At 35.6% G+C, this 27,090-nt stretch overlaps 1 protein-coding gene across 3 annotated transcripts in view; it reads right to left on the bottom strand.

The window, feature by feature from the left end:
• The window catches only part of CSDE1 (cold shock domain containing E1), a 34,857-nt gene that overhangs the window by 2,348 nt on the left and 5,419 nt on the right, over positions 1 to 27,090 (bottom strand). The window contains exons 1-17 of one of the 3 annotated variants that reach the window (XM_068966466.1): positions 18,161 to 18,298; positions 16,336 to 16,534; positions 14,716 to 14,825; positions 14,225 to 14,317; positions 13,504 to 13,601; positions 11,091 to 11,172; positions 10,678 to 10,806; positions 10,443 to 10,568; positions 9,619 to 9,831; positions 7,804 to 7,944; positions 7,541 to 7,705; positions 6,391 to 6,498; positions 5,644 to 5,819; positions 4,917 to 5,029; positions 3,804 to 3,923; positions 1,032 to 1,210; positions 39 to 202 (exon numbers count right to left, since the gene is read on the bottom strand). In XM_068966466.1, the coding sequence (XP_068822567.1) occupies positions 39 to 202; positions 1,032 to 1,210; positions 3,804 to 3,923; positions 4,917 to 5,029; positions 5,644 to 5,819; positions 6,391 to 6,498; positions 7,541 to 7,705; positions 7,804 to 7,944; positions 9,619 to 9,831; positions 10,443 to 10,568; positions 10,678 to 10,806; positions 11,091 to 11,172; positions 13,504 to 13,601; positions 14,225 to 14,317; positions 14,716 to 14,825; positions 16,336 to 16,534; positions 18,161 to 18,298 (2,354 nt within the window). Of the gene's footprint in view, positions 1 to 34; positions 203 to 1,031; positions 1,211 to 3,803; positions 3,924 to 4,916; positions 5,030 to 5,643; positions 5,820 to 6,390; positions 6,499 to 7,540; positions 7,706 to 7,803; positions 7,945 to 9,618; positions 9,832 to 10,442; positions 10,569 to 10,677; positions 10,807 to 11,090; positions 11,173 to 13,503; positions 13,602 to 14,224; positions 14,318 to 14,715; positions 14,826 to 16,335; positions 16,535 to 18,160; positions 18,299 to 25,118; positions 25,513 to 27,090 lie in introns of those variants that run through there. The other 2 variants (XM_068966467.1, XM_068966468.1) reach the window with 2 other exon arrangements.

Genomic DNA, 27,090 nt, shown 5'->3' with positions numbered 1-27,090 from the left:
TACAGTCAAAGGAGGTTACTAATGAACAACAAACTCACCAGACTCGCCAAACATTACAAGCACTGCACTTGCCAGTGCGCTGATTAAGAATCACTGAGAATTCCACCTCATCTCCTGCCTGTAGCTCAATGCCATCCTGAACTTCTTTCACGTGGAAAAAGAGCTTCTTGCTATCTCCTACTTCATAGTTAATGAAGCCAAACTGAAAATTTAAAAAGACAGTAGTGTAAAAAAGACACACCATAGGAGGGAAAAGGAAACTCACTTTGAATGAAGCACAATGCATGACCCTAATTAGAAGGGGATTTATAAAACATGGTGTCAATGCTGATGCTCCAGTTCAGCTGCCTCGTCTGCAAAACTGAGGGAAGAAATGTATCTTTGAAATCACTGCCATTCACTCTAGCACAGCCAGAGTAACAAAGGTTGTCTTGTGCCTACATATAATGCATGAACCAAGCTTTTGAATTAAGCAAAATCAGAGAAGTTGTTATTTGAACATATGCTTGTTCTGCTCCCTTCCAAAATCAAGCTGGGTTATGGTATTACTAGAAACAGCCATACAAAATGTTTATATTCACTGTACTGAAATTTAAAAAAAAAGTCTTCTCTAAGGACTCACAGATTTCACTGAGATCTTAAGTACCAGGAATAGTTTTGTTTGCCCAAAGTTTATTTTATGAAAACTTCTATATACATGGTTTCTTTCTTTGTGTGGTCTACTAAAGAAGCTCTGAGCTCAAGTATGAAAAACTGTTAATATGTCTTTCTATTCTGGAAGTCTCACTCTGAATTCATTTTCCCCATTATGTTAGTTATTAGTACTACTTTTACTTTCCTTTTGCTACTATTGCCATTTTTAAAATATGGTTTTTCAGTTTTTAATAAGCTCTTCAAATCATTGAAAAGGAAGATAAAGTAAAAATAAAAACAAAATGAATGTTGATGGTTCCTGCTTGGCTGAAAAATTTTCAAGTTTGGTTACCAACTCATAAAAGGATTGAACTGGATCCAGAGGTATTACCACTTACCTGATCTTTCACACACTCCACTGTAGCCCTACGCAGGGGTGTGATGTTGTAGGCCATAGTCTGTGCATTTTGGCCCAGGACACACAACTGGAACTTGACACTCTCCCCTTTCTGTAGGCAATCCCCTTTGTTGGCCATCCCAACTATGCCAAATGGATAGACCTCACCTTTCATATCCCCTGTAGGAAGAAACAGGTACAAAGTCTAAAGGCTAATATTTCACAACAGCCCTCTCTGTTGATGGTCCTAATAAATTTATATATAATTTGCTAAAAATATTATATTCACTAAGATTTTTAGTACCTGAGAAATTCTACTTTAAAGCTTCAATAAAATCCTGAATGCTAAATACTACCATGAAAATGAAGGAAAACTTGTAGCTCATTGTCACTGTACTAGCTAATGAACAGCTTTAAACCAAGTTTATAGGGAAAATGAAAAACTCCAACAACACTATCACTTACCATCTCATTACCTAATTTTAAAGCACTGTGGATTGCTCACATGATCCACTGGATTATCTTCTTTCCAAGTGCACAATATGAGCGAGTCAAAAACATTTCTGATCCATACCCACCTGGGCATTAAACAAGCCACGCACAAGCAAAAACACAATGTAGACAATCTTTTTGGCATTCCACCTCCTTTCTTTGTTCTGATTGTGGTGCTCTCACACCTAAGGCACTTTTCTCCTAGATGGCCCATCACAGTTTCTCTTAATGTCAGATAGTAAATATTTTAATCTTACAGAATCCTGTCTCTGTCACAAGTACTCAATTTTGCTGTTGGCAGTGAGAAAGCAAAGACAGTATGTAAATGAACAGCTGTGGTTGTGTTTCAAGAAAATTTTATTAATAAAAACAAGTCATCTTATTTGCTGAGCTTTGCCCTGGAATAAAAAGTTGGCTGGAAGTCAAGGCAGGCTACAGATAAAAACCAGGCCAAAGGGTTCAATCAGCTACCTATCAGTTCACCTGGATAGTGAATTCACTAAATCAACAAAAGTAGAAATGAGGGTAAAAATATCAGATGGAAGAAGTAGCTTCAAAATTGGGAATGCATTTAACCATTCTCTTGATGATTACAGAGGCAAGTGAAGATTTTCTTTTCAAACTGAGAGGAACTAAAAACTTTGAGGAGACACTGCCAATAGAGCAAGTCATACAGAAGTATTAGAGACAACTAGACCAAGTGATGGAGAAGGCGATGGCACCCCACTCCAGTACTCTTGCCTGGAGAATCCCATGGACGGCGGAGCCCGGTGGGCCACCGTCTATGGGGTCGCACAGAGTCGGACAAGACTGAAGCAACTCAGCAGCAGCAGCAGACTAAGTGATATTGGTAGTAACTACCATTTATTAAACACTTACTATACTGATTCATACTTAATCTTTATAGAACCTTTTGAAGTTGAAGATATTATCTTCATTTTAAAAATAAAGAAACTGAGTAAGGAAAGATTTAACTTGTCTAAGGTTATACAGCTAGCAAGTGGAAGAGCTTGTGTGCAGATCTAGGTCTGTCCAGCACTGAAACCCTGGTCTTATATGAGGTTAGCTGTCTTCCTAAAAGAGCTGTTCTCACCACCAAGTGGGGAAAATGTGATCTGTATAGTCCCAAAAACTCTAGGCTTGGTGATTTCAGGAAAGTTTCCTTTTCTACAAAACCTTGCTTTTAAGACTGTATCTAAAGCCTAAGTGTAAGTGTAAGAAGAGTAAGAAGAGTAAGTTGAAGAGTAAGTGGATTAGGGGTTGCGAATGCAAAAAAAAGTAAAAAGGGAAAATGAAGGAGAGGAAGAAGGGTATTTTGATGTTATCTCATGAGTTAAAATTAGCTGCCCACACCCACATGGCCCTTTTAAGGGTTTGATAATCATCATGGCATCATAGTTCAATGATGACTTGCTATAAAGTTAACTCATATTTGGAGATGTGCATATATGAGGATACTGGTTTCACAGAATAAAGAAATTCCTAAGAACTCTTGTGATAAAAGAACAGGTTCATCAAGGCTAATTTCCTTCTCTCAAATGACCTGCTCTTTCCACTTTATGTTCTGTGATTCCCAGATGGCACAAGATTTATTCTCTTTAAATCAAGCTATCATCTTTCGTTGGCATTTCAAACCCTCTTATCAACCTCATCCTTACAGTAATTCTGCTATATTAATCATCCAGTATTCCCTACTGTATTTCTATTGCAAATCTGTTGGTCTTTCTGGTACTGTTTGGAGCAAGCCATTACAGCAGTTCTCAGGGAGTTGTCAAAGATTGGGGGAAAAAAGGCAGAAAAATGAAAAATAGGGAGCCCTGACCTAGAGACAAGTAGCAGGATCCTCACAGTATCCTGTAAGTAACAGACTTAAAATTTTACAGGAAGCAAAAATGTTTATAGAATTGAATAGTTACTAGGACATTTTGTCACCACTGATGTAAATAACCAATGAATAATAGAGAAACAAAATTGTACTAAACCCAGCCAACTGTCAATGTCTGATTATCAACCATTAAATGTGTATTTTTAGTGTGAGATTTTGTTCTTAGTCTATTATAACTCAGTCAGTAGCTCACATATCAGTCATTTATTCACATAAATCCAGGCTGATCTCATTTCCAAGAAATAAAAAAAAAATAAAAGCCAAGCATGGGTAGGAAAATAAATCACTTCTCCTTAATTCAGTTTTTAAGGACAAATGCAACACCACATTTTAAAATCTAAGACATGTTCTTCTGAAGGTAAGGCAAATTTCAAAACATGATCAAGATGTTCTTACCTTCGTCCACGATCTCAATCATTCCTTGGTACTCATTCTGTGTTGGATCAACACTCCTCAAGGGGCGAATGACTTTACCAGAGTAGATGGTGGGATCAGCTTCCTCAGTAATGCCATTCACTACAAAACAAAAGCATGTATACCTCTTTTGCAATAATTATATGGAAATACTATTCCATAGGATTAAAAATCAAAAAGCAAAAATCATCAGGACAAATGTTAATACAGGGCTAGCTGGTTGTCTGCTAGTCTTAAAATACTTCTAAACTCTTATTAAAGATGTTCAAAGAATTAATAAGTATTCATATTTAAACATGTCTCACTCTCTCACCTTTTCCAGGTGACCAGATGTCACCTTTGTAGTGAGGTATTCCCTGGTCTCTAGAAGTAGTGGCAACCCCAGTACTTATATACTTCTCCAACTTATTTTATCTTAATATCTTTCTGAACATACTACACATAGTATTTCACTCATCTTGTTTGCCAGTTTGTCTTATTTCTTCACTGCTGTACCCCTAGTATCTAAAACACAGCATACATCTAGGTATTTGTTAAAGTGAATGAACATTCTTAACTCCCATTTCTCTAGAAAAACATCAAGAGAAAGTGTTATTTGGGGAATTGTATTACATAAAACCCAAAAAGGAAGTTGCAAGAAATCAAAGATTCTAAACAGCAACAATTTTCTGAAGTTTCCATTATTTTTCACATTTGAACTCATTCTTATTTAAATAAATCTTCCAGAGGAAAGCCTCCCTCGCTAACCCCCTGGAGATTATCTTGGGGTTATTTTTGAAAAAGAGATATTGAATTGACAATAAACTCAAAATGACCTAAATAATCTAGAACAGTGGTTTTCAAACTTCAGTGTTCATCAAAATCACTTGAAGAATTTGGTAAAACAGGGTGCCCATCTCCAAAGTTTCAGTAGGGTTGGGGTCAAAGAACATGTATTTCTAACAAGTGGCTAGGTGATGATGCTGTTGTCTAGGGATCACACCTGGAGATCACTGACCTAGAACAATAGGGTTTTTGCTCCCTCTCCCACCTTACCCTTCACCCTTTTACCAAAAGAATAGGCCTTTGACTGCAGCAGAAGTCACAATCCATTACCTGAGTGTGTTTTGTTCACTTTTTCTGCACTGACTTTGTTGCCTTTTCCTTTGGACAAGCTGTACTCAACCATGTCCCCCAGTTCCAGGCTATCAACATCACCAGAGAACTCACTGCACGGGAGGGGAAGGAAATGACATTTGAATAAATATTTACCACAAACATCAATGGGAGCAAGCAGCCTTTATTTCTTCTATCATAATATTCATGATGTGCTTACAAACTGGATATGGTTTTAAGCACTGACTCATATGATCTTCAAGAATATCCTATGAAGGGGTACCATTATCCCCAGATTTAAGAAAATGAAACTAAGATGCTACAAGGTTATTTTCATTCAATAAAAAGATAATAAAAGTTACATAGCTTTTAAGTGGCAGAGCCTGGATTCAAACTGAAACTGTATGGTTCTAAGAGCCCACACTATGGGCTATGGCTAACCACTATGCTGTAATACCAAATCAAATACACAATTCTCTTGATAGCAACATATTAAACAGAACTCTTTCACTGAAGTAGACAGGGTCCTATACAATGTTCAAAGCAGATATAGGTCTTCCTGTATCTTTTGACCACGTTTTCTATATAGAGGTAGACAACTGTATATACTGCCAAAATTTTACCAATATGAAATCTTGAGATTAAGAACTACATAACCACCCAGTATTTATATTTTTGACTCTAAAACCAAAGAATGGAAGCTGAGTTCTTAAAAGGCAATCCTTACCTGTAATGGAAAAAGATTTCCTTATCATGATTGGCTGTTTCAATAAATCCAAAATTATCCTTCAAAGTTGCCACATACCCCAAGAGCCTCTTGGAGTTTGAATTACGACCTAAGAGCCGCACACAAGTTGCAATCTGCTGTCCAGGCCTCTGTTTGTCACTAATACTAAATTCAACCTGTGAAAAATAAGGATGCTTACTATGACATTTCCACACTAACTGGAAATGACAACTCCCCCACACCTTGCTTTCCACTTAAATAGTCCGTATAAAGAAGTATTATTTTATTTCTCATTCCATTTTTCACAAGGATCAAGTTGTTGCTCTCCAGTGTGTATTCCTTATAGATCTCACTTTCTCTAAAGGAGGTCAATGAGAAACCAGACATTTCCAACCAAGTACAACAAAAATTAACCACAATGTAAAAACCTTTGGTATGATTTTACTTTGATGTTTTAACTTTCTTACCAATATGATTTATTTTAAATAAGGTAACTCTTTTGACATATCTAATGCTTAAACACTTAACTCCTCAAAAAGCTTTTAACAAAAGCTTGCTGGACCCTATTCTAATTGAGTAAACTGCTTTTAAATAGGAAGATGTTCATATATTAAACTTGTAAGCACAAAAGAATTGTAGCACAACTTGATAAAATTTAAAGAAACCATTTTTTCAGGATTTAAGATTAAGATGATGACCTTTAACTCTCCCTCCCTCTCCTTCCTCTAGTAAGAACAACTATCTTGCCTTGTCTCCTATTTGAGGAGAAGTAGATCCTTCCACATCCTTGGCTTGAAAAGCAATAGTCAGTTTCACCCCACAATCATCATAAGCAATAATGCCATCCTCAGCCTCCTAGAGATACAGACAGAAAACAATGAAAAAGAATCAAGAACTGAAAAAACAGTATCAACACAATTACAGTTACTATAGAATCCTGAGCCAGAGAACTGGCAGAAATTTCTTATCTAGGGTTCTCTAAAATACATATTTTTCGTATGAATAAAAACATGGTCTTACCTTAACTCAAGGCCAACTCAATCTGCTGTCATTTGGTCTTAAAGTCTTATCTTAATTTTAACACTGAGAGGGAGAACTTACTGGCAGGTCTATGCTAGTTTTCACAGCCAATCAGAAATCAAAGAAAAAGCCCTATCTTTCTGTTAAATTAATTAGTGCTACATTTATAAAGAAACCTTGAGACTTTCTCATCTGTACCTCTATTCCGTGAGGAATATCCTTTCCTCATATATCTCCACCTATTAAATGTCAATGTCCTTAGTGAAATCGTCCCAGATGCTGTCAGTTTAAGAATTAATTGTTGACAAAGATCCCTTACTGACCTTTTACAGCAGCATTTAAAATTGTTTGAATTAACCTGTTTCTATACAATTCGTAATCTGTTACTTAAGAGCAAAAATAATCTTATGGATAGCTTCATATTTAGATTCAGTGGGTTTTTTAAAAAATGGGGAGTCCCAATGTATGAATTGAGTCTACCAAAATTTCAAAGTTTTAACTTTCTTGGATGACAAGCACTATCATTTCAGATGAGTGGTTCTAAACTGGGAGTGGTCAGGAGATATTTGGCAGATTCTGGAGACATGTCTGGCTGTCACACAGGGGGAGAAAAGATACTGGCCTCTGGTGAGTAAAAGCCGGTGAGGGATGCTGCTAAACATCCCCAAACACAAAGAACAGCTACCCACCTCCTCCTTCCCAAAGAATTATCCAGCTCAAAATATTAATATTGCTGAGATTAAAACCTCTGCTTTAGATTGATTCACTGTTCCTATTATAGAGAATTCTGAAAGACTAACACTCCATTATTGTGTGAACAGTGGTTTCCTTTAAAGAGAAGAGACAAACTGCAAAAATCATTCTGATTAAAACTTACCTTTTCTTTGCCTTTATTTGGGCTAGTGGTTTTAGGATTCGAAAAAGTGGCCTCTTTTTCTACAGTGCCCAGAAAACGATGATCTGAATGGGAGTGGAACGAAACCGTGCCCTTGGGAAGTTTTTTAATCCTAATAGCATGATTTCTTTGGGCAGAGAGCATATCCTACAAATGATAAAAAAAAAAAAAAAAAAAAAAGTAATTTAAAACTGAAAAAGGAAGGACCAAGAAAACCGCTCATACTTTTCTCAAAAACTACTCACAGGAACCACAGTAAACTCTACTTCATCTGCAATATGAAGCTGGTTCCCATCCAGAATTTCACTGAAGTGGAAGAACATACGAGCATCACGATCCACACACTTGATGAAACCAAAACCATCTCTCATGGCAGCAATTACACCCTGAAACCAAAATAATACTGGCTGTGAAGACTGCCAAGACAACACTCAAGTTTGGAAGTATCATCACATTAAATGTTAGGAAATTAAATATCCAAATCTTGTATCCACATTTAAAAATTTCCATTTAAATACAAATTCACTGATTTCAAGAAAATAATCTCTAAGTAACTGAGACTCCCCAGATGCTACTCCTTGGCCAATAAACAGTAGAAAAATTATTTCTGAAGTAACTGTATGCAGCATATTCCATTTAATTTTCAACTGTCAAAAAAATATTCTGTTTAACAAGATGAGGAAACTGAGGTTGAAAGAGGTTAAGCAATTTGCCCAAAGCACATAACTACTAAGTGGCAAATAATGGATTCCAAATAATGCCCAAGCTTTATGACACTGTAACTTCCAGAAATTAAAAATCTACAGAACACTACTTCAAATACCTCAAAAGTCAACTAAAGGCAACTTTATAATCTCAATTTCAAAAATCTTTTGAGTTTAGGCACAGGAGGACTTAAAATTTAGGTTTGAAAAATAAACTATATAAAGTCTCATCCTCATGGTTTTTCTCCTTCATATTAAATTATCAGTTCTGTAAAGGCCTTATATCCAGAATAACTGGACATGACAGATACATGAATAGTTACTGAAACACAATTACTATCGACATACCAATGACTTACATATTGCATATTTACATATTATAGAGATGATTACTCTATAATCAGTCTTGAAGATAGCCTAAGCTACATTCTGACATTTAATCCTCGCTAAATCCTGATGACAACCAAGCTATTCAACAATGTTCTCCATACTGTAAAGCAAAACAGATCTAAGAAACTTTTTTCTGAAAACACTGCAAATGTCAAACAAGGTCAGCTCTCCTAATGGTTAAAAAAGTCTCAAGAAACTTCAATTTTCATTGAACATATCCAGTCCTACCGACAACACTGGGAAATATTACAGATAGCACTCCCCAACTTTTTTGGCACCAGGGATCCATTTCATGGAAGACAACTCTTCCAAGGACCTAGAGGTGGGGGGAAGGAAGGGGGTTCAGGCTGTAATGTGAGCAATGGGGAGCAGAGGGCTTGCCTGCTGCTCACCTCCTCCTGTGCAGCCTGGTTCCTAACAGACTAAGGACCAGTCCACCGCCCTGCTGTAGCTATTAACTCTAAACAGCACCAAATGTATATTACATTTGATAAAACTAATTCATGAAAACTGAACTTTAAAAATATGTTTGGGCAACACTGGCATCATTTCCAGACATACATTCACTAATAAAAAATTGCAAGTTCTACTGTAAAAACAAAACCTACTTTGTGGAGTATTTTATGGAACAATCTGGAAAAATCTACTTTCTACAATGATGAACTTAAATCAACTCAGTCTTCATATTTAAGGACCAGAGAAGCACTGATTCTCAAAAGACCTTAGAAATCATCCTCTCCAAATTTCCATTCTAAAACCTTCTCACATCTATTTCAAGGTAACTGGGAGAGTTAGGTGTCAAACCAAGATTGAGTCAACGTCTGTATTCTTAATCACCTTAATAAGGTAACTACTCAATATTGTCATGCCTCAAAGAATTTTCAATACCATATTACAAACTTACATATAACATCATCCCACCTACCTTCCACATTGGATACGAATCTAATAATGTCTAACACTTACCATCTCTCTGGCTTCATTAGTGAACTGAAATGTATTTGATAGAACTTCTATGTTGGTTGCTCGTTCTAATTTGTCACGACGGTCTGTTGAAATATTAAACCTAACGTGGTCACCTTCCAACAGGGTCACCTTGGATTTTGTATCTTTGTCTCCAAAGGGAAGTTCTTTAGGAATCACAAAATCAACTTTGATGCGTCCTGGCAATGGGTCATTCTGATGAGAAGGAAAAACTATTTTAGCTGGAGATTTCTCATCCTTCCTAGTTCTAAGTCAAACAAGAAGAACACACAGTAAACCCATGTTATTTATAATAGATAATTCCCTAAAGGAAAAAAAGGTGTTGAAAACCTATGTTCAATTTGAAAGCTTTTGTGTTCTGGGGTCACATGACACAACCATGAACTCATGATACTGCAGTTAAGATCCTGCACTCTGATACTAAGAGATTTTACTTAAGGAAAAAAAAAAAAAAAACCCAATCTCTTATGTTTTACATTTCCTTAACAATGATACCACTGGTCTCATCTCTTCACTCCCCCCCAGACCCCATACATACAAAAAAGCCCAACTGGGGCCCAAGCACACACACATGAATTGTTTTCCCTCCCATCTAACTAGCAATTTTTTTTTGGCCCCTTTCTCCACATCACCCAGCTAAAACAAACTAATAAACAACATATTCATGAATGTACCAATGGTTCCTATTTAGTTTAATTCTATACATTAAATACTTAAAATTACATTAATTGAATATAATAAAACTTTTGTATACCACACCATTCTGATGAGGCAAAAGATGACTCTCTTGAAAAAAGACTATTTACCTGGTTTTTACTGGGTACTTTGGGGATAACTTTGGTTACAGTTCCTTCAAAATGTTCAATGCTGATATCTTCAAAAATGACTGTTCCTTGAGGCAATAGTCTGACATCTGTTGCAACTTCTTTACCCTAAACCAGAAGGGAACATGAGGGGCACACATGTCATTTCAAGTGTTTCATAAATTTTAACTACTTACTTTAAAAGAAGGTCAAAGATCAAGTTATTTAACTATCTTACATTTCGGTCCTTGATTGTGAATTCCACGTCATCTCCAGGCTGTAAGGATTCTAAGTCACCCTTAAATTCACTATAGTGAAAGAATATCTCCTTTACAATATCGCCTCTTTCAATAAAGCCAAATGCCTCCTAGAGGCAAACAAATATGAAAAAAAAATTATGCACTATTCAGCATATATATTTATGATTACAATTTACAATTAAGAAGCCTTTTAAGTGGCAACATTATTATTTGGTAAAGTCTAATATTAATACCAATGAAATGGCCATTTTAAAGAATTAGTAACCAGATTGCTTTTAAAGTTAACATTTTTTAAAGGATAGACAAAGAGGAAAATCAAAAGACTTGGGTTTGAAAGACTTAACACAGCCAAAGAAAAAAACTCAAGTTTGTCAAATTTGATGACACTTACTTTCATGGCACAAACTACTCCCTGATAGCGAGCTTGTTTCTTTTTCAACAGCATAATATTACGAGCACTTACAGCACCAGTACTGGAAAAAAAGAATCAGGTGGGGATGGTGGGGAACAAAGAGGGGTGGAAAATGCATTGATCTGGTTAGATATGATGACTTTAGAGAAACAATAGTTTTCTAAGCCCTCAAGACTTTTGCATCATCACTAATGTAAGATTTCCTAATACACAATCCTTTTCATATAGCTTCACATGCAAAGGACTTTTGCCCAAACTTCCTAGCTTTTGAAACTGGGTACAAATATATGTAACCATTTTCCTTTTGGGCTGTTGAAAATAAGTCCACAAATTGGATGCCATCAGATGGGGAATGCTAAGGTTTTAGAAAGGCCATTACGTGAACAAACACTGAGTAGGAATTATGTACTGCAAACAAACATATGGGGAAACATAAATAAGACATGGTCCTATTTGCAATGAATACTGAATTTAGTAGCTATTTCATCAATTATACAGCAAAGAAACCTTGAGTAAATGCAGTGATTATAGGAGATATTTGCTAAGCTTTAAAAAGTGACATTCACCTCCACTGAAAAGACAGACGTCATATGTTGCTAAACTGTCCCCATCTTTGAGCAGCAGCATGTAAATCTGACAGTGACCTCACTGACTGTAGCCCACCAGGCTCCTCTGTCCATGGAATTCTCCAGGCAAGAATATTGGAATGGGTAACCATTCCCTTCTTCAGGAGATCTTCCCAAACCAGGGATCGAACTCAGGTCTCCTGCATTACAGGCAGATTCTTTACCATCTGAGCTACCAGGAAGCCCTTAAAGATGGCACAAACTGTCTAAGATGAAAGAGTATTTGTTGGTGTTTTTTTAAGGATCTTCAGACCAAGCTATTGGTCTATTACTTCCCTTAATTCTTCATGGACAAAGTGTAGCCCAACTGTCCTTTTTATTTCAGAAACTTAAGAGAGTAACAGATGCTGGAAAAATCCTGTGCTTTTGCAACTCACTACAGTGAAAAGGTCTTATTTAGAACCAGATTTGGGATTGAAATGTCAATTTAAAAGCTGTGTGCCCTTAGGCAAGTTACTTTATGAGAACATACCTCACTTTACACATGGAAGACTTATCAGGTAAGGCTGTTCTGAGGATTAACAACTGTACATAAATAATTAGTACAAGAGCTTAGCACATTCAAGAGTTTATTAAGATTAAATAAAGCCCTTTCATTGGCTCCCTATCCACCTCAAGCCCTATTCCCTAGTTTCCTACTTAAGATTAATTCGAGGCCTCAGACTAGAACTACTAATACCCATACCTGTAACTCAATGGTAAAGCTCAAGGCTAATAATTCTGCACACACTACTGGAACTTTATTCTGTACTGCCATTCAAAGTCCATTCCTAGCACTTTCTCCTATTTTTAAGTTCCCTTTGTGCTTGTATCTATCTTTTGCAGTCTAAGTAAAAATAACCATCACTGGGCTTTCTTAACTACATTTTCCTTAACTGCTTATGCCAAGGAATTCAACAGCTCTATCTCCTGCCTGTCACTAGCTTGTTCAGATCTACACATACAACTACATATTTAATATCTTCACCCACAGACACCTCAAATTCAAAATGTCAAAATAAGCATAATTCTTCTCCCACCCTTTATCTTTCTGCTGTACCTCCTAAGTCCAGTTACTGCTATCATTAGCTGTCTAGTAGCCTAAGCAAGAAAAATGGCATCTGGAACTCCTCTTCCCTTAGATCTAATATACTCCTCTATCAAGTTATTAAACTTGGTCATTTTTTTTCTCTTATGTGATTTGAGTTCTATACCCTACCACCCACTGGCCTATCCATATTAGACCCTTATCTTTCATATTAACTCTCACACCTCTGCCTCTTGTCTAGAGCAACCCTACTCTCCAAAAGCCTACCATCCCCACCACTTCCAACAATTGAAACCATACTTCCCCAATTAAAATCCTTCAAAGATTCCTGTTACTAATGAATAAAGTTCAAACTTCATCTTTCTATGATCCAGTCAATTCAATCAACTCAAACTTTTGGCCATTTTGCCCAAACGCTACTTCCTCTACCCAGAATGTTTTTCTCATTTCCCTAGTGACTCCTCATCTCAAAGTGTGCCTTAAGCACTGCTGTTTGGCCAAAACTTTCACTGATCTCCAGCAGAGATCCTTCAAAGTTCTGATCATGTTTTAATTATCCTCCTATTTCTGACACCCTGCATAGTGCTTATCATAGAGCTAATGCTCAGATGTTTAGCTGATGAATAACAATTTAAAAGATCATGAACATTATCCAGATTTACAAGTAAGGTTTTTGACTCACTTCAAACTTCTTACTGCAAAAAGAAAAAATCCACTTAAATGGGAGACAAGAACTTACTGTTTATTGTTATCAATTACAAAGTTTATTTTATCTCCAGTTTCCAGCTGAACATTCCCTTCAACATCTTCAGGGGTATAAGTCAGATAAAACACTTCCTGTGAATTAACAAGTTATTATTACTATATTGCAGGATGCATGTTCACTGTATAATGTGATTTACTTTGTTAAATACTTCTTAAACTGGCATTTAAAACCGAATCTCTTAAAATTAAACGACTTTTGACAAGTACATTAACTTATTCATATAAACACTCTCCCTCCAAGGTGCTGATGACTTCTGCGAGTCCACAGCTGAGCAGCAATCCAACTTCAAAAAGCTTAAACACGTGGAAGCATTTGCCCAGAGGCTGTAGTTACATTTCAAAAAAACAATTTTTGTATAAGGCATTCCAAACAAAAAAGCTGGAGTTAGTGCTTAAAAGGAACCAGAAAAAAGATCCCTTCCCACAACCCCCCCAAAAAGTAAGTAAAAGAAGCATTTTACCTTAATGTTCTAACTAAGGTCACACTTGGGCAAGCTAAGACACTTGGAAGTCCTATGGATTTTTTTTTCTTTTTAAATTTTTTGATTATGCTGCACTCAAAGCCTCTTTGAAACCAAATTTAAAACTGATTTTTTAATCAACTGCAGCTTACGTTTTCTATTTTGAATTTTAAAGTACGCTTATAGATCACATGGTGGATCAGGCAAAGGTTTAAGAAAAATACACAAGTTTACCCCATTACGTTCGTAGCATACACTCCCTGTTGGACTCTGACCCGGGGCAGCTGGAGATTTACTCTCTAAGTTGTGAGGAACAGCGCACACAACCTACCAGTCAAAAAAAAAAAAATTTCCATTGCTAATCATTTCAGGAGCAGCACTGTGCAATATAAACTGAATTTTAATATCCTCTATACTATACATAGGGATGCATTTTAATATGATCCACAGAGGATGTCATGCTGCCAAGTTTCAAACTTACAGTACATCAACTGACTGTAAGTATATACTTAGGGTTATATGTAAAAACCCAAATGACTCTTGACCAAATTTTTATTTCAGGTCAAGAAATGCCAGTGCTTCTGATATAATTTTAAAATAGTAACTTTTATATACTATATCTCTCTTGCGTGCAAACTGAGGAGATGGGGTGAATCTTCCTTTTCTAATGTGAAAGATAAGCAAATTCAGGGCCCTAAGAAAATATAAACATCAAAGTCACTAACTTGTCCATTAATTCGTTCTTCAGGGAGGATTTCTTGTTTTATCTTCACCAGTTTAACAGCAATGGGCTTCCCAGTCCGCCGGTCAGATGATACTTCAAATTCAACATCATCTAAAATAAAGAGTGTTATATTTGTTGAACTAATTTTGGTAAAATGGTATCTCACTTTAAAGTTAAACTTAATGCTGCATTTGAGTTTTTTCTCTAAGTGTAGTCTCTGGACTAATGGAAGCAGCAGCAGCATCACCTGAAGCATAGCAGACAGGTAAATTATCAGGGCCCACTCCAGACTTACTCAAACACAGACTCTGGGCATCAGGTACAGCTATCTATGTTTTAACAAGACTCGTAGGTAACTCTGATACACACTAATGTTTCAGAACCACTGCTTCAGACTAAGTTAGTCATATCTCAGTCTTAGTTTTCATGGCACTTACACATACTACAAATGGTGCAACGTAATGATATGATTTGGCAAGCTTCCTCCCCCCTCCACCAAAATCCCTCTACACCCTTACTTGCTTCATCTGTAAAATGAGGATTAACCAATATAACACTCTTGTACAATATTCGGAATGCCAAATATTCACGTTAACACATTATTGACCAGAGATGTATCAATACATTTTTAGAGAAAGATAATCAACATCACTGTTCAAAGTCGTTAGATCTTAAAATTTATCACAGGTTCATTACACAAGTTACGACTGTTCTTATCACTCATTTTGCTTTTTGTGCCAACCCTGTGTATATAATAAATGCAAGTTTATCCCTGTAAAAATTTTTTAAATGACACTGCAGAATTTTGAGTGAAGAATGTTTTTGGTGAATTTTACAAAGATTATTTCCCTCACTATCTGAGAGACATATATACAACAAAACACAACAGCACAACAAAAACACAAAAATCCTTAGTGACCGATTCTGATACAGAAAGTGAAAATGAAACTCATGGTGCTGGAGAAGCCTTTACAGGTGTGTCAGGTGTTAATACTGAACATAATAACCCACTACGTGTTAGTGAAATAACAATTAATTTCTGGCCAGTCAAGATAAAAATATCAGACACTGGTTTCTGCAAAAATCCCTTGGTCAGTAATGAGTTAACTATTGCTCTTTTTTCTCAAAGATATTTTAAAACACACAGAGACCCTGTAACTTCAGTCCTTTAATAAGCCATGCTTTTTCTACACATGAAAGTAATTTCTATGGTGTCAGCCAAAATGAATTTCCATATAGTTCAATGGTGACATCGTTAAGAGTTGTTTTTTTTTTCAGCTACTACACAAACTAGGACCTGGCAAAACAATTAAAACTAACATTATAAAGTTTAATATTTTACTGGCTTAAAACCTAATAGCCAAACAATCATTATTATGGGGAGTAACAAATCTACCAAGTATTTACTTAAAAAATATTCAAAGGTATCTTTTACTCAGTAACTCTTTCATCCCTCAAAAAGATCACCACCACAACCGAAATCAGGATTCTGCTGATTTATATAGACAAACTTCAGTAATTGGTACAATGAAAAGGCCCAAACCATAGCACTGTCAGGAATAAGTTGATATGCAAGAAAAATTTGGGATCAGTTTTATAAAAAGGAGAACCGACAAATTACCTCCTACTTTTAAGTCCTGCAGGTTGCCATTATACTGTGAACAGTGGAAGAAAAGTCTAGCTTGACGTTCTGAACACTGAATAAATCCATAAGAGGTTAGCAGTTTTTCAATAACCCCAGTTTCACGCAGTGCTGCTGAAGTACCATTGGGGTACCCATTATGTCCATTGTTGTGGAGAAGGTTTGGATCAAAGCTCATCTGTTTTAAAAAGAGAAAGAACTCAATACATACAGATCTGTACATTCTCTCTGTAGCATACCACGTCTGATTAACAAATCACTATACTTTTAATATGAAAAGGCAAAGAAAATAAAGGTAATACAAGTAAAGGGAAGATTATGTGTTTTTATTACTGAAATGTTAATTTAGCCAATAAAACATTTCAGAGGAAGTAATTCAAATTATTTTGGGGAACCGTCCCAATTTATGGTAGGATTTTCACTTCCCACAAATCAAATTTCTGGAGTTTAAATATTAAGACAAAACAACCACATAAGTAAAATCTGCCTTTAATTAAATTACTAAAACAACATCAGACAAAGGTAACTAATATTCAAGAGATGGAAAACCAAACTACCAAGACATATCATTAAGGAATTTATTAATACTTATTTTGAAAGATAAATAGAAACCTTGATGCTATTTGGTAAGCCATGCATCTTGGAGGCAATTACTTAAGTTAGTAAAAAGAATAAAAGAAACCTTCTATGCAATATTTATTTCAAACTAGAAAATGCATGCATGCTCAGGTCTTTTAATGGAAGACGACTGAAAACAGTGAGTTAGACAAGAGTTTTCTAAGAACTTCAAGGCAACAAAAGCTCTTCAATCCTAAAATCATCAATCACTTCACAGGCACAATTAAAAGAAATCTTTTCATTTGTTTCAGATACCTTTGAAATCTCCAAATACTGTCATTTGTTTCTATGATTAGATAAAGCAAAATAAAACACTCTTACAGTAAAAGAGTGGCTATTTAAATGCAAGGTATTGGGACCTATCTAATCATCCGATACTGTCTATCACAGTGGGTATTTCATTTTATTTAAGTGAAGCATGACACAGGACAAAATCCCTATGGAAGGTTAGATCTATCACTGATCTATAGCAACATACCCACATCTTTACAACTAGTTTTAGACCTTTTCATTGAAAATTTGACTCATAAGCACTTTCACTTGTTTGATGTTGGGCATTAAGAATATTTTTCATTAGGAAAAAAAGACCACTGAAATTATAGAAAGATAAACCCAAGTTTCAAGTAGTTAAACACTGTGTGGGATAGCCAAATCATGCAAAACAAAGCCATCACACTGATAGGTGGTTAGTTCCGGTTCTTTCATGGTAGACACTGTTTTGTGCTGGATGTGTGTTAACTCATTTAGTTTTTACAAAACCCCAGGAGAATGTAATACTGTCCCTATTTTACTAATGATGAAATAGACACTGAGATTAAATGACCTGCAAAAGTCAAACACAGAGGATTCAAAACTATATGCACAATACAGACTCTAAACTAGGGCATGTCAAAGTGAAGTTACCCAGTGATCTGGTTAAAATACAAAATCTGACTCACTGGCAGGGGTTTGAGATTATCTAATTCTAACAAATTCCCAAGGGGATATCAATGCTTTTGCTTCCTGGACACCCTCTGAGTAGCAAGCCCTAAACTACCAAACTTACCTTTCAAGACTGAAGGTGAAGGAAATGCTTAGGGAAGTTAGAAAGTGAGTTTGCAGGGTATTTCAATCAAACTGAGTGACGCTTCTTAGTCATGCTCTTAACACAAAGAAAAAAGCTAGAATGACTGCTTCCCTGACTTACAGATCTCTGATACGTGGGGGTCCTCTTTTGTTTTTTAGTCCCAGATGAGGTAGAAGATGAAGATAAAGGTAAAGAAAGTGAAGGAGGGGCTGCAGGAGGGGGATGAGGATCAGATGACACAGTAAAAAGGTTCTCCATCTCAAACAGCTGTGATAACATAACACAATGTTTATAACTAAGTAACAATTTAACACACATTTGACAGTCAACCTGCATATCTTTACCTCTACCATTAGGTTACTCTAGCAAAATAGAAATCATTGAACCAGATTTCTAGCAACAAAATAAATTATAGCATTAACATTAAAAGGTCAAACTGAAATACATTTTTTAAAGCACTTACTTAATCCCTAATCCACAACATTAACAATTTTTAAGATGCTGTAAGTCTGGCAGTTGCTACACTCAGACAATTGAGCCCAAAGTCTTCAAAATGTCTCCCAACTTCACACAGAATTCAATATTCTCAATCATTTGTCTCCCTAAAGAAGGTTATACACAGGATAATTCAATGGTGTGTAGGAAGAATCTTAACTAGAATAAATATATTTTGTCCAGAGATAACAATTAGCTTTTTAAATGCTCATTAGATATTTATAGAAAAGGCTTGGCTGAACTGCTTTGTCAGATCAGATCACAGGTCAAACATAAAGCATTCTGAGGTTGAGTGGAGGGCCTCACAGGAGATTGACAGTGAAGCCCTCATTTATTTACTTTCAGCATATTAAATTTACATTTCCCCAACTAAGTGCACATACAAATTTAGTTATTTGGTTTAATTAAACTGCCCTCACAAATAGAAAAAGTGTTGAGAAAGATTCCTAGAGAAGAATCTTAGACAGAAGATAATGCTGATAAGCAAGCAAAGGCAGAGTACTGGGAGCCAACGCTTCTAACCCGAGCATTAGTTCTTGTACTTCCACATTATGAAATAAATCTCCATTAATGAGATCTGACAAGTCTCACAAAAAGCTAAGATCAAGACTGTGATACTTATGCCAGCAATAGTAGTGATAAAACACAAAATCCATACTGTGCCTTAGATATTAATTCATGATAGTATAAAGTTTTTAAATTAAACACTTACAAACTGAGCATCCAGATACGTATTTTGAGTGAGGCTGGAAAGTTTCTGTTAACAGGTAAACTACTTTTATAATACTGCTTATTTTATCTTTGTCCTATTTGTACCACTGCTTTGTAATGCAAGTAAAGTATAATCACACAATTTATAAAAATATACACATGTACATTTTCAAATTAATTTGAAAACCACTATCTCACCATCACTGACTTAGATCATGACTTTCAATCTCTGCTTTTTTCACGTTTAGACTATAGTTCTAACCATTCAAGTAAGAATGCAATGATATGATCTATAATACATAGGCCAGCAAGCTGCAAAAACCACATCTCCAGTCTTAGCAGTCTAGCTAAACGTAGGAGGTAGTAACTCATTTTCCTCACCCTAAGGGAAAGTGAACCAGAATCAGAAGGGATTACAGCTGTCATTTCCTTCTAAGACTAAACTGTTCCCCAGGGAGGGTACTGGAATTTAGGCTGTATTGCTTGAGTCTCATCACACTTTTAAATGAATACATCAAAACAGAATTGAAACAGAACGTCTCTTTTCTCCTAGTATCTTAAGTTTTTTCTCGACCCTTTATCCAATTTGAGAACTACTTTTAAAAAATGGAAAACCATGTATTATTCAAGCAACTTTAGATAAGACAGTGCGTTAACCCTTAATAAAATTCCTAATAGTATACTTAAATTCTTTTTTAAACACGCACCAACAAAACTTTACAGAAAACACCATTAGACAAAATGGTAGGTCATTTAAAAAAGAAAAAACATATAAAACCAAACAATTACATAAAAAAAGAAATTCAATGGAAAAAGCAGGTAGCTCAGCAATAGATGCTTGTTTATAAAAAATTAAAGACAACAACAAAAAAGGAGGTGGTGGTGAGAGGAATGAACCAGTGTATGTTATCTGGCTTTTTAAAAAAATAGGTGGAAAAATCTAGTTGTTCAACTCATAGCATACAAAAAGTATATTTCAGATGAACTGTGTTAAATGTCTTAACAAATATTAAATAAAAATGCGTGTATTTATAAAGATTTTGGAAAGGGGACTTTCTAGATTTAAAGTCAAAAGAAAAAGGTGCAAGGGAAAGGATCTATATTCGATTATGTAAGAAGTATAAACTTTTATACTCAAACCTAAAGAGAACAAAAGCACATGTAAATATGTAAGTGTACTATTAAAGAATTTAAGCAAATCAGTTAAGAATTAAACTACTAGAATATAAGCTTCATGAGAACAGGGACTTTTTGTTCAAAGCTAAATCTCCAGTGCTACAGTGTTTAGCATATAGGAAGTACTCATTTGCTGAACTGTGGAAGACAAATAAATTAGTCTTAAAAGATTACTCATTAAAGACAAAATATGTAAGCTTCAACTGTGGCAAGCAAATATTTAGATAAAGCAAATTATTCATTTATCAAACTACCAATGAAAAGATTTAAAAATATTGAGAAAGTAGGTTAAGAAAACGCTAATATTTTTCCATGGTGGTAAACTGGTGCAATCTTTCTGAAATTTAACCGCATGTACCAAAACATGGGGGTGTTTTCCTTAATAATTCTACTGCAGGAAACCTATCCTGAGGAAATGTGAAACGTGGACAAGGCTTTATGTACAAATGTGTTCACTAAAATGTTTTAATAACAAATTTCTAGAAATAATATTAAGTTTAACAACGGGTCAATAAATCACAGTAATTTATACAATGGCAAAAAATATTTATATGATTTCAACTGGTATTTTAAAAAGGGAAAGACCATGAAAATCTACTTTAATACTCACAGACAAGAAAATACTTGGAGGGTGTTTTAAGGGCACAGAGGTAAAATTGGTAAACGGGAACAGGATCCAGTACTCCCTTCTCACCCCACCACTCCCATTCCTAACCACTGCTATAGGCACTAAACCAGGATGAGTGCCTACAATGTCACAGTGCTGGTCTAGGTTCTACTTGTATAGTAGTGAACACAACAAACAGACATCGCCAAGTCCAAGTTTAGACTTTTTCTTCTTGCAACATTTCTTGAGTTGTTTCTCTGTTTTTCCTAACCTAATCTGCTTGGCTCGAATTAGTTTAGAAAAGGTAGTCCTTTCCCAAGGGGGAAAGGAATCAGATGAATTGGAGACTGCAATTGACACATTTACACTATCGATATTATATATAAAATAGAGAACTAATGAGAACCTACTGGCACAGAAAACGCTACTCAATGTTCTGTGGTGACCTAAATGGTAAGGAAATACAAAAACAAATCTAAACATTGTAAAGCAATTATACTCCAATAAAAATTAAAAAACAAACAAAAATAAACCAAGGTCACCTAATCACAGACAACTGGGCTTTAAGCTACAAACAATAACAACATCCTTGCTTTCACTTTTTCTCTGTAAGTCTTCTCCCCTGCTCCTATTGTAGGAGCACTCCTTACCACTTCCAGTTTGCCACTGCCTGAATGTAATCAGCAAATGTTCAAATAAAACTCTTACTAACTGCTGTGTTCTGGGTATGTTCTAAATAATTATCCACTGAGGTACATGCCACTACTTCTCTTATTGTACTGTGACCAATAATATAATACAGACAGTGCTGAGTGATTATGTTTCTTGATTCTGTAGACTAAAAAGTTTCAGTAACTTCATTTAACTAGGAAAAAAAATCCTCTATATTACTTCTTAATAAATCAGTAAAATCAGGTTTTCTCCTTCTCCTATTTCTTATAACTGATCACTTATTACTAAAGAAAAAACAAACCTAATAGGGTTAGTTACTTCATACAAAAAGCCTGGAATGATGCTTATACATAAATATACATGTAACTACTTATTACTAAGTCTTGAAATGGAAGGAGGATAGAATCTGGCAGCACATATGTGGAGACCCCTTTGAAAATCAGTCCATTATTCAAAGTCTTTTAATGTTTATTATGCAATCTGTATCTCTACATACTGATCACTATGCTATCATGAGATACTCGGTCAAATCTTACTGAAAATTTTTTATTTTGTGCTCCTGGACTTCTGATATGGACAAAGAGCAAGCTGGAAAGTTTGCACACCTGACTTTGAAAATCAATCACGACATGTGAAGTTCCTGGTCATGGGTCTCCATTAACTACTAGCACACTCCAGCAAGTTACCCTGTCACCTTACTCACTGGGGGCTTTAGTTTTCTTTTAATGTTTCTAGCTTTGCTTTCCTTCTGTCATCTTAAACTGTCTTGATCAAAATACTCACCAAAACAATCCATGTCTATCTTTACATGTCAATCAAACTTCTTATAAACCTTATTCTTTTTTGGTATTTTTTAGGGTCAATCCCATTCTTCAATATTTATTCACTCCTAATTATGTACTACTTTAAACTGTCTTAAAAAAAAAACAAAAAAAACATCTCTTAAATGTGGTTCTCATATAGAGAGTAAGCTTATGGTTACCAAGGGAGTAGGGAAGGTGGGATAAACTGGGACATGGGGATTGACATATATACACACTACTATTTATTGAATATAAAATAGGTAACTAATGAGAACCCACTGTATAGCACAGGGAACTCTACTCAATGCTCTGTGGTGATTTAAATGGGGAGGGAATCTGTAACAAAGAGTGGATATATGTATATGTATGCCTGATTCACTTTGCTGTACAGCAAGAAACCAATGTAACATTGTAAACCAACTATACTCCAATAAAAATTAAATTAAAAAAAAAATCTGTGATCTATTCCATTACCAAATCTGTTTCGTTAGCTGCACTCCTTTTAACTGGAATTCACAACCGTACAATGAGAACATGTTTTAATGTCAATATCCCCACTCATTTACCTGTTTGTAAATATTTACTGTATTAGTACTTAGCCTATGTATCATAAACTAAACTGCTTACTAGAGTAAAAAGAATACAAAGATTAGGTTAAACAAAAAGCATTTCTACTTTAAATCCATTTCTACAATTCATGCCAAGGCAACCAAAGCTCTAGCATCTTGTCTTTTACCCTTCTGAATAAAGATAAAAGCTGCACAATTTCAATCTCCATTATTTTATCTAACTCAGCACAATTGGTAGCAGTCTAAAATTATTTTTAAAAAGTCAAACGAGGAGGGAGGAAGAAACAAACAGAAAAAGCAAGTGGTAAAATAGCCTTAAAACTAAGTAACTAAATATCTGTTTATGGGTAATTTAAATAAATTGGTATTACTGGTAGTTCTAAATTAAGAAATAATGCTGGTTCACAGTGAGGTGATTACAATTAAGCTTTCAACCTTTAAATAAATTGTAGATATGGGTCCAGGTGCTTTTTGAAACAGTAATGAAGCTTTTGTAAGACAGCAATCTAAGAATGATCTGTTTTCATTCCCCATCTTATTTGATCAATGCATGCATGCTCTGTCACTCAGTCGTGTTCAACTCTTTGTGACTGCAGACTGTGTCCCACCAGGCTCCTCCATCCGTGGGATTTCCCAAGCAAGAATACCGGGATGGGTAGCCATTTTCTCCTGCAGGTGATCTTCCGGACCTGGAGATCAAACCCTCACCTCCTGCACTGCTGGCAGCTTGTCTGCCACTGAGCTGCCAGAAAAGCGTGCATTTTACACAAGGATTACTACCAAGTGCTCCCTGGAATTATCTTCCTTGGTCTGCCTTCCTGGCTACCTTTACTTCTTTAAACATTCTTCTCTTTGGCATTTCTTCCTGAATTACCTATAAAGTGATGACTCCTTTCTCAATTCCAAGTCTTTATTTCTGATTTCAGAAAATCTAGAAACTAAAGATTTAAAAGGAACAACTGCTCTTCACAATCCTACCTCCCCCAAACCACCACTGTTGAGCATTTCATACTACAGTATTTCCTCAACTTTAGATTATATCTTACAAACAAAATAGATTTCCACAAGTCCCCACTTGAACTTCTCTATTTCTATGAACAAAGGTTTCTAACTTGGACAACTGGATAGACTAAATTAATTCCCTCCAGCCTCATTTTCACATTCAACTGGTCACCAGTACTATTACTTCTACCATTAAAACATGCAGTGTCTACCTTTTCCTCAGCCTTTACCCTAGCTTTTATCTTCCCTCCACTCTGTCCACTGTTTGTAACACATCTTCCTATTGTCAACCTATCCCTTAAAAGCAGTACCGTTTGTCTTTAAAAGATACACTTGTGAATATATAACTTTAAAATCTGAATTAATAAACTATTTCAGGTTTGAACTACAAAATCCACTAAGTCCTTGCTTATAAACAGCTGGTATCTTTCCTGAAGAATAAAGCCAAATATAGTGGGCCCTTTAGAACTGTCCGGCAAGCATCCCTTTCCAGTTACTCTTTCTGCCCCATAAAACTGTATTCTCTACTCTGTTCATAACGGACTACTCAATATACATCATGGGCTTTCAGATCTCCCCAGATAGGTTCATTCAGTTATCTCTATATCTCTACCAAAGACCCTTCTCTCTCTTAACAAAGTACTACTCACCTTCAAACATCCCTTTTCCTGCATATTTTCTTTACCCAAGATTACCTCAAACAAGACTGCAAAGGGCTTTCCTTTCTGAAGCCCTAATTTCTAAATAGTACCAACGGAGTTCTCTTTCTATGAGACCAACAAATTAAGAGACCTGCATATATGAATAAATATCATCTTGGGTGAAAAAAATCCCAGTTCTGGCCATAAATACTGTCCTCATCTAAGAAAAGACAATTAAGTTAAATAAACTAGTGTTGATATTTTCAGACGAAGAGTTGAAAAATATAAACTGTTTTCAGAATACTTTTAGAAGCGAGTAGATTAAGATTTTATACTTAACTAAATAACTAGGAAATCCAGAATTATAAACTAACTCTTGCCAATAGGAAACGATAAACCTACCTCGCAGTGATAATCAAATATTGCACTTTCAGTAGTATTTGCTGATTCTTCTTTTTCAGCAGACGTTTCAAAGAATGAAAGTTGCTAGTATTAAAAAAAAAAAAAAGAGCGAGAGAAAACGATCTATCAAGCTAATAAAGAATACAACTGCTGCTGCACCGGGCAATGTCACAGCACAGCACTGAAGAAAACAAAGACTACTAGCAGCGTTGGGAAGTGCTCTTTCAAAGCTGTTGAGTAGGCACAAACTTCTTGTTTCAGATCAAGTGTTGTGTCTTCAACTTTAAGTGTACTCTTCTTTGGTCTTGTTGGTTGTTTCGAGGTTTGTTCCTTGCCTGATCTGAACTTGAAGCAGCAGTTTCAGGTGGTAAAGTCTGTTCTGTTACACTTCATACTAGAGATAAGAAATTAAGACATTAAGTAAAAATAGAAAAGCTCATCTCATTAACTTAGAACCAAGCAATGCAGAAAACTTGGAAGCATACACATTCATCACTTGAGCAATCTCTCAAGTGTTAATGGATACCTTTTGTGGTATTGTACACTCAAACCCTGAAATTATTTCACGTTCTTTATTGATATGCCCTCCCCACAAATTCAGTTATATAATGTTCTACTTAATGTAGTGTTTTATAACTACCTAGCACTGTGTTATGAACTGTGGACAATACGAATTTCCTGTCATCAGAGAATTTATACTCTTATTGAGTTACACATGAGAAAAAAATTAGATCATAGGACAAAATGTCCAAAATTAATTTGCTCAACTAATATATGGATATCTACTACTAACATACTATTTGAGAAATACTATTTATGGTTTATTCATCACTAGCTGGGCATTAAAGCTACATCGTCAGAGGCTTTTAAAGAGGTGGCATTATTTCAGCTTAATTAGGAGAAATAGGCAGATTTTTGAGAAAAAGAAAACAGTTGAGCATCCTAAGCGTAAGCTATAACATAAACCAAACCAGAATATGCAATTAAATCATAAGTTCCTTGAGAGCAGAGACCATGTATTTGATTTTCTATAGCTTTATTTGTGAATGACTGTTACAAGTGTGGTTTGTTGTTTCAGAGGAATCAATAGACTAGCCTGGCTAGAACAAGAGTGCTGGGTTACAAAGTGAAAATGAGATATATGGTGTGACAGATGTATCAGAGCCAGATTATGAAGCATTTCAACTTGATATATAGCAAGAAACAGAGAGTGTTAGTTCTTGATGAAACAGTATGAAGTCCTGAAATCCTATGAGATGACTTCATGAAGGAAACAGACATCTCATTTGAGTTGTTGCCATAAGCAGGTAAGAAATGTCTTGAGAAGAGAAACAATTGAGAAGAAAACAAAAGAGAAATGAAATGTCTATTTCACCACAAAATAGTGCTTTTATTAGCTGTACAAAAATGATTATTTTGCAGTGCCTCAAATGTTAGCTAAAATGTCGCTGTTAACCAAAATGACATACAGGGAAAAGTAAAGGAGGATTTGGTTTTAGATATGTGGAGAAATGGACAGTATATTTGAAGAACATCAGAAATCAGAATGACTACAAGGTGAGGTCAGAGCTGGTAAAACAGCTTAGAGGAGGAGAGCCCAATACTAATCACCAGTAAATGCTACAAACAAAGTTATTTAATCTCCCTGAATTTCAGTTTCTACAGTGCAAAATGAAAAGTCAGTAACAGCTGATCTACCGCCACTGGGTAAATATTCCATGACTTTATACTGTAACTTCAAATATCAAATGTTACATCTGTTCAATCTTTCAGTTTTATTTGGATCATTCAGCTATTACCCAGACTAGACACTTCTTTGAGCAATGGTTCTCAAATCACTGGGAAGCCTATGTCCAGTCCCCACTCAAACAGTAATCTGACTGGCCTGACTCAGGGCCACTTCTGTAATGACCCTCGAGTCCTCCCTCTCCATCTACACACCCAATGGTGCAAGTCTTATCAATGTTTCAAG

This window comes from Capricornis sumatraensis, chromosome 2 (genome assembly GCF_032405125.1).
Source record: "Capricornis sumatraensis isolate serow.1 chromosome 2, serow.2, whole genome shotgun sequence".
Classification (NCBI taxonomy): Eukaryota; Metazoa; Chordata; class Mammalia; order Artiodactyla; family Bovidae; genus Capricornis; species Capricornis sumatraensis.
Note: the sequence above shows the minus strand (reverse complement) of the source record. Positions and strands in the feature narration are given on the sequence as shown.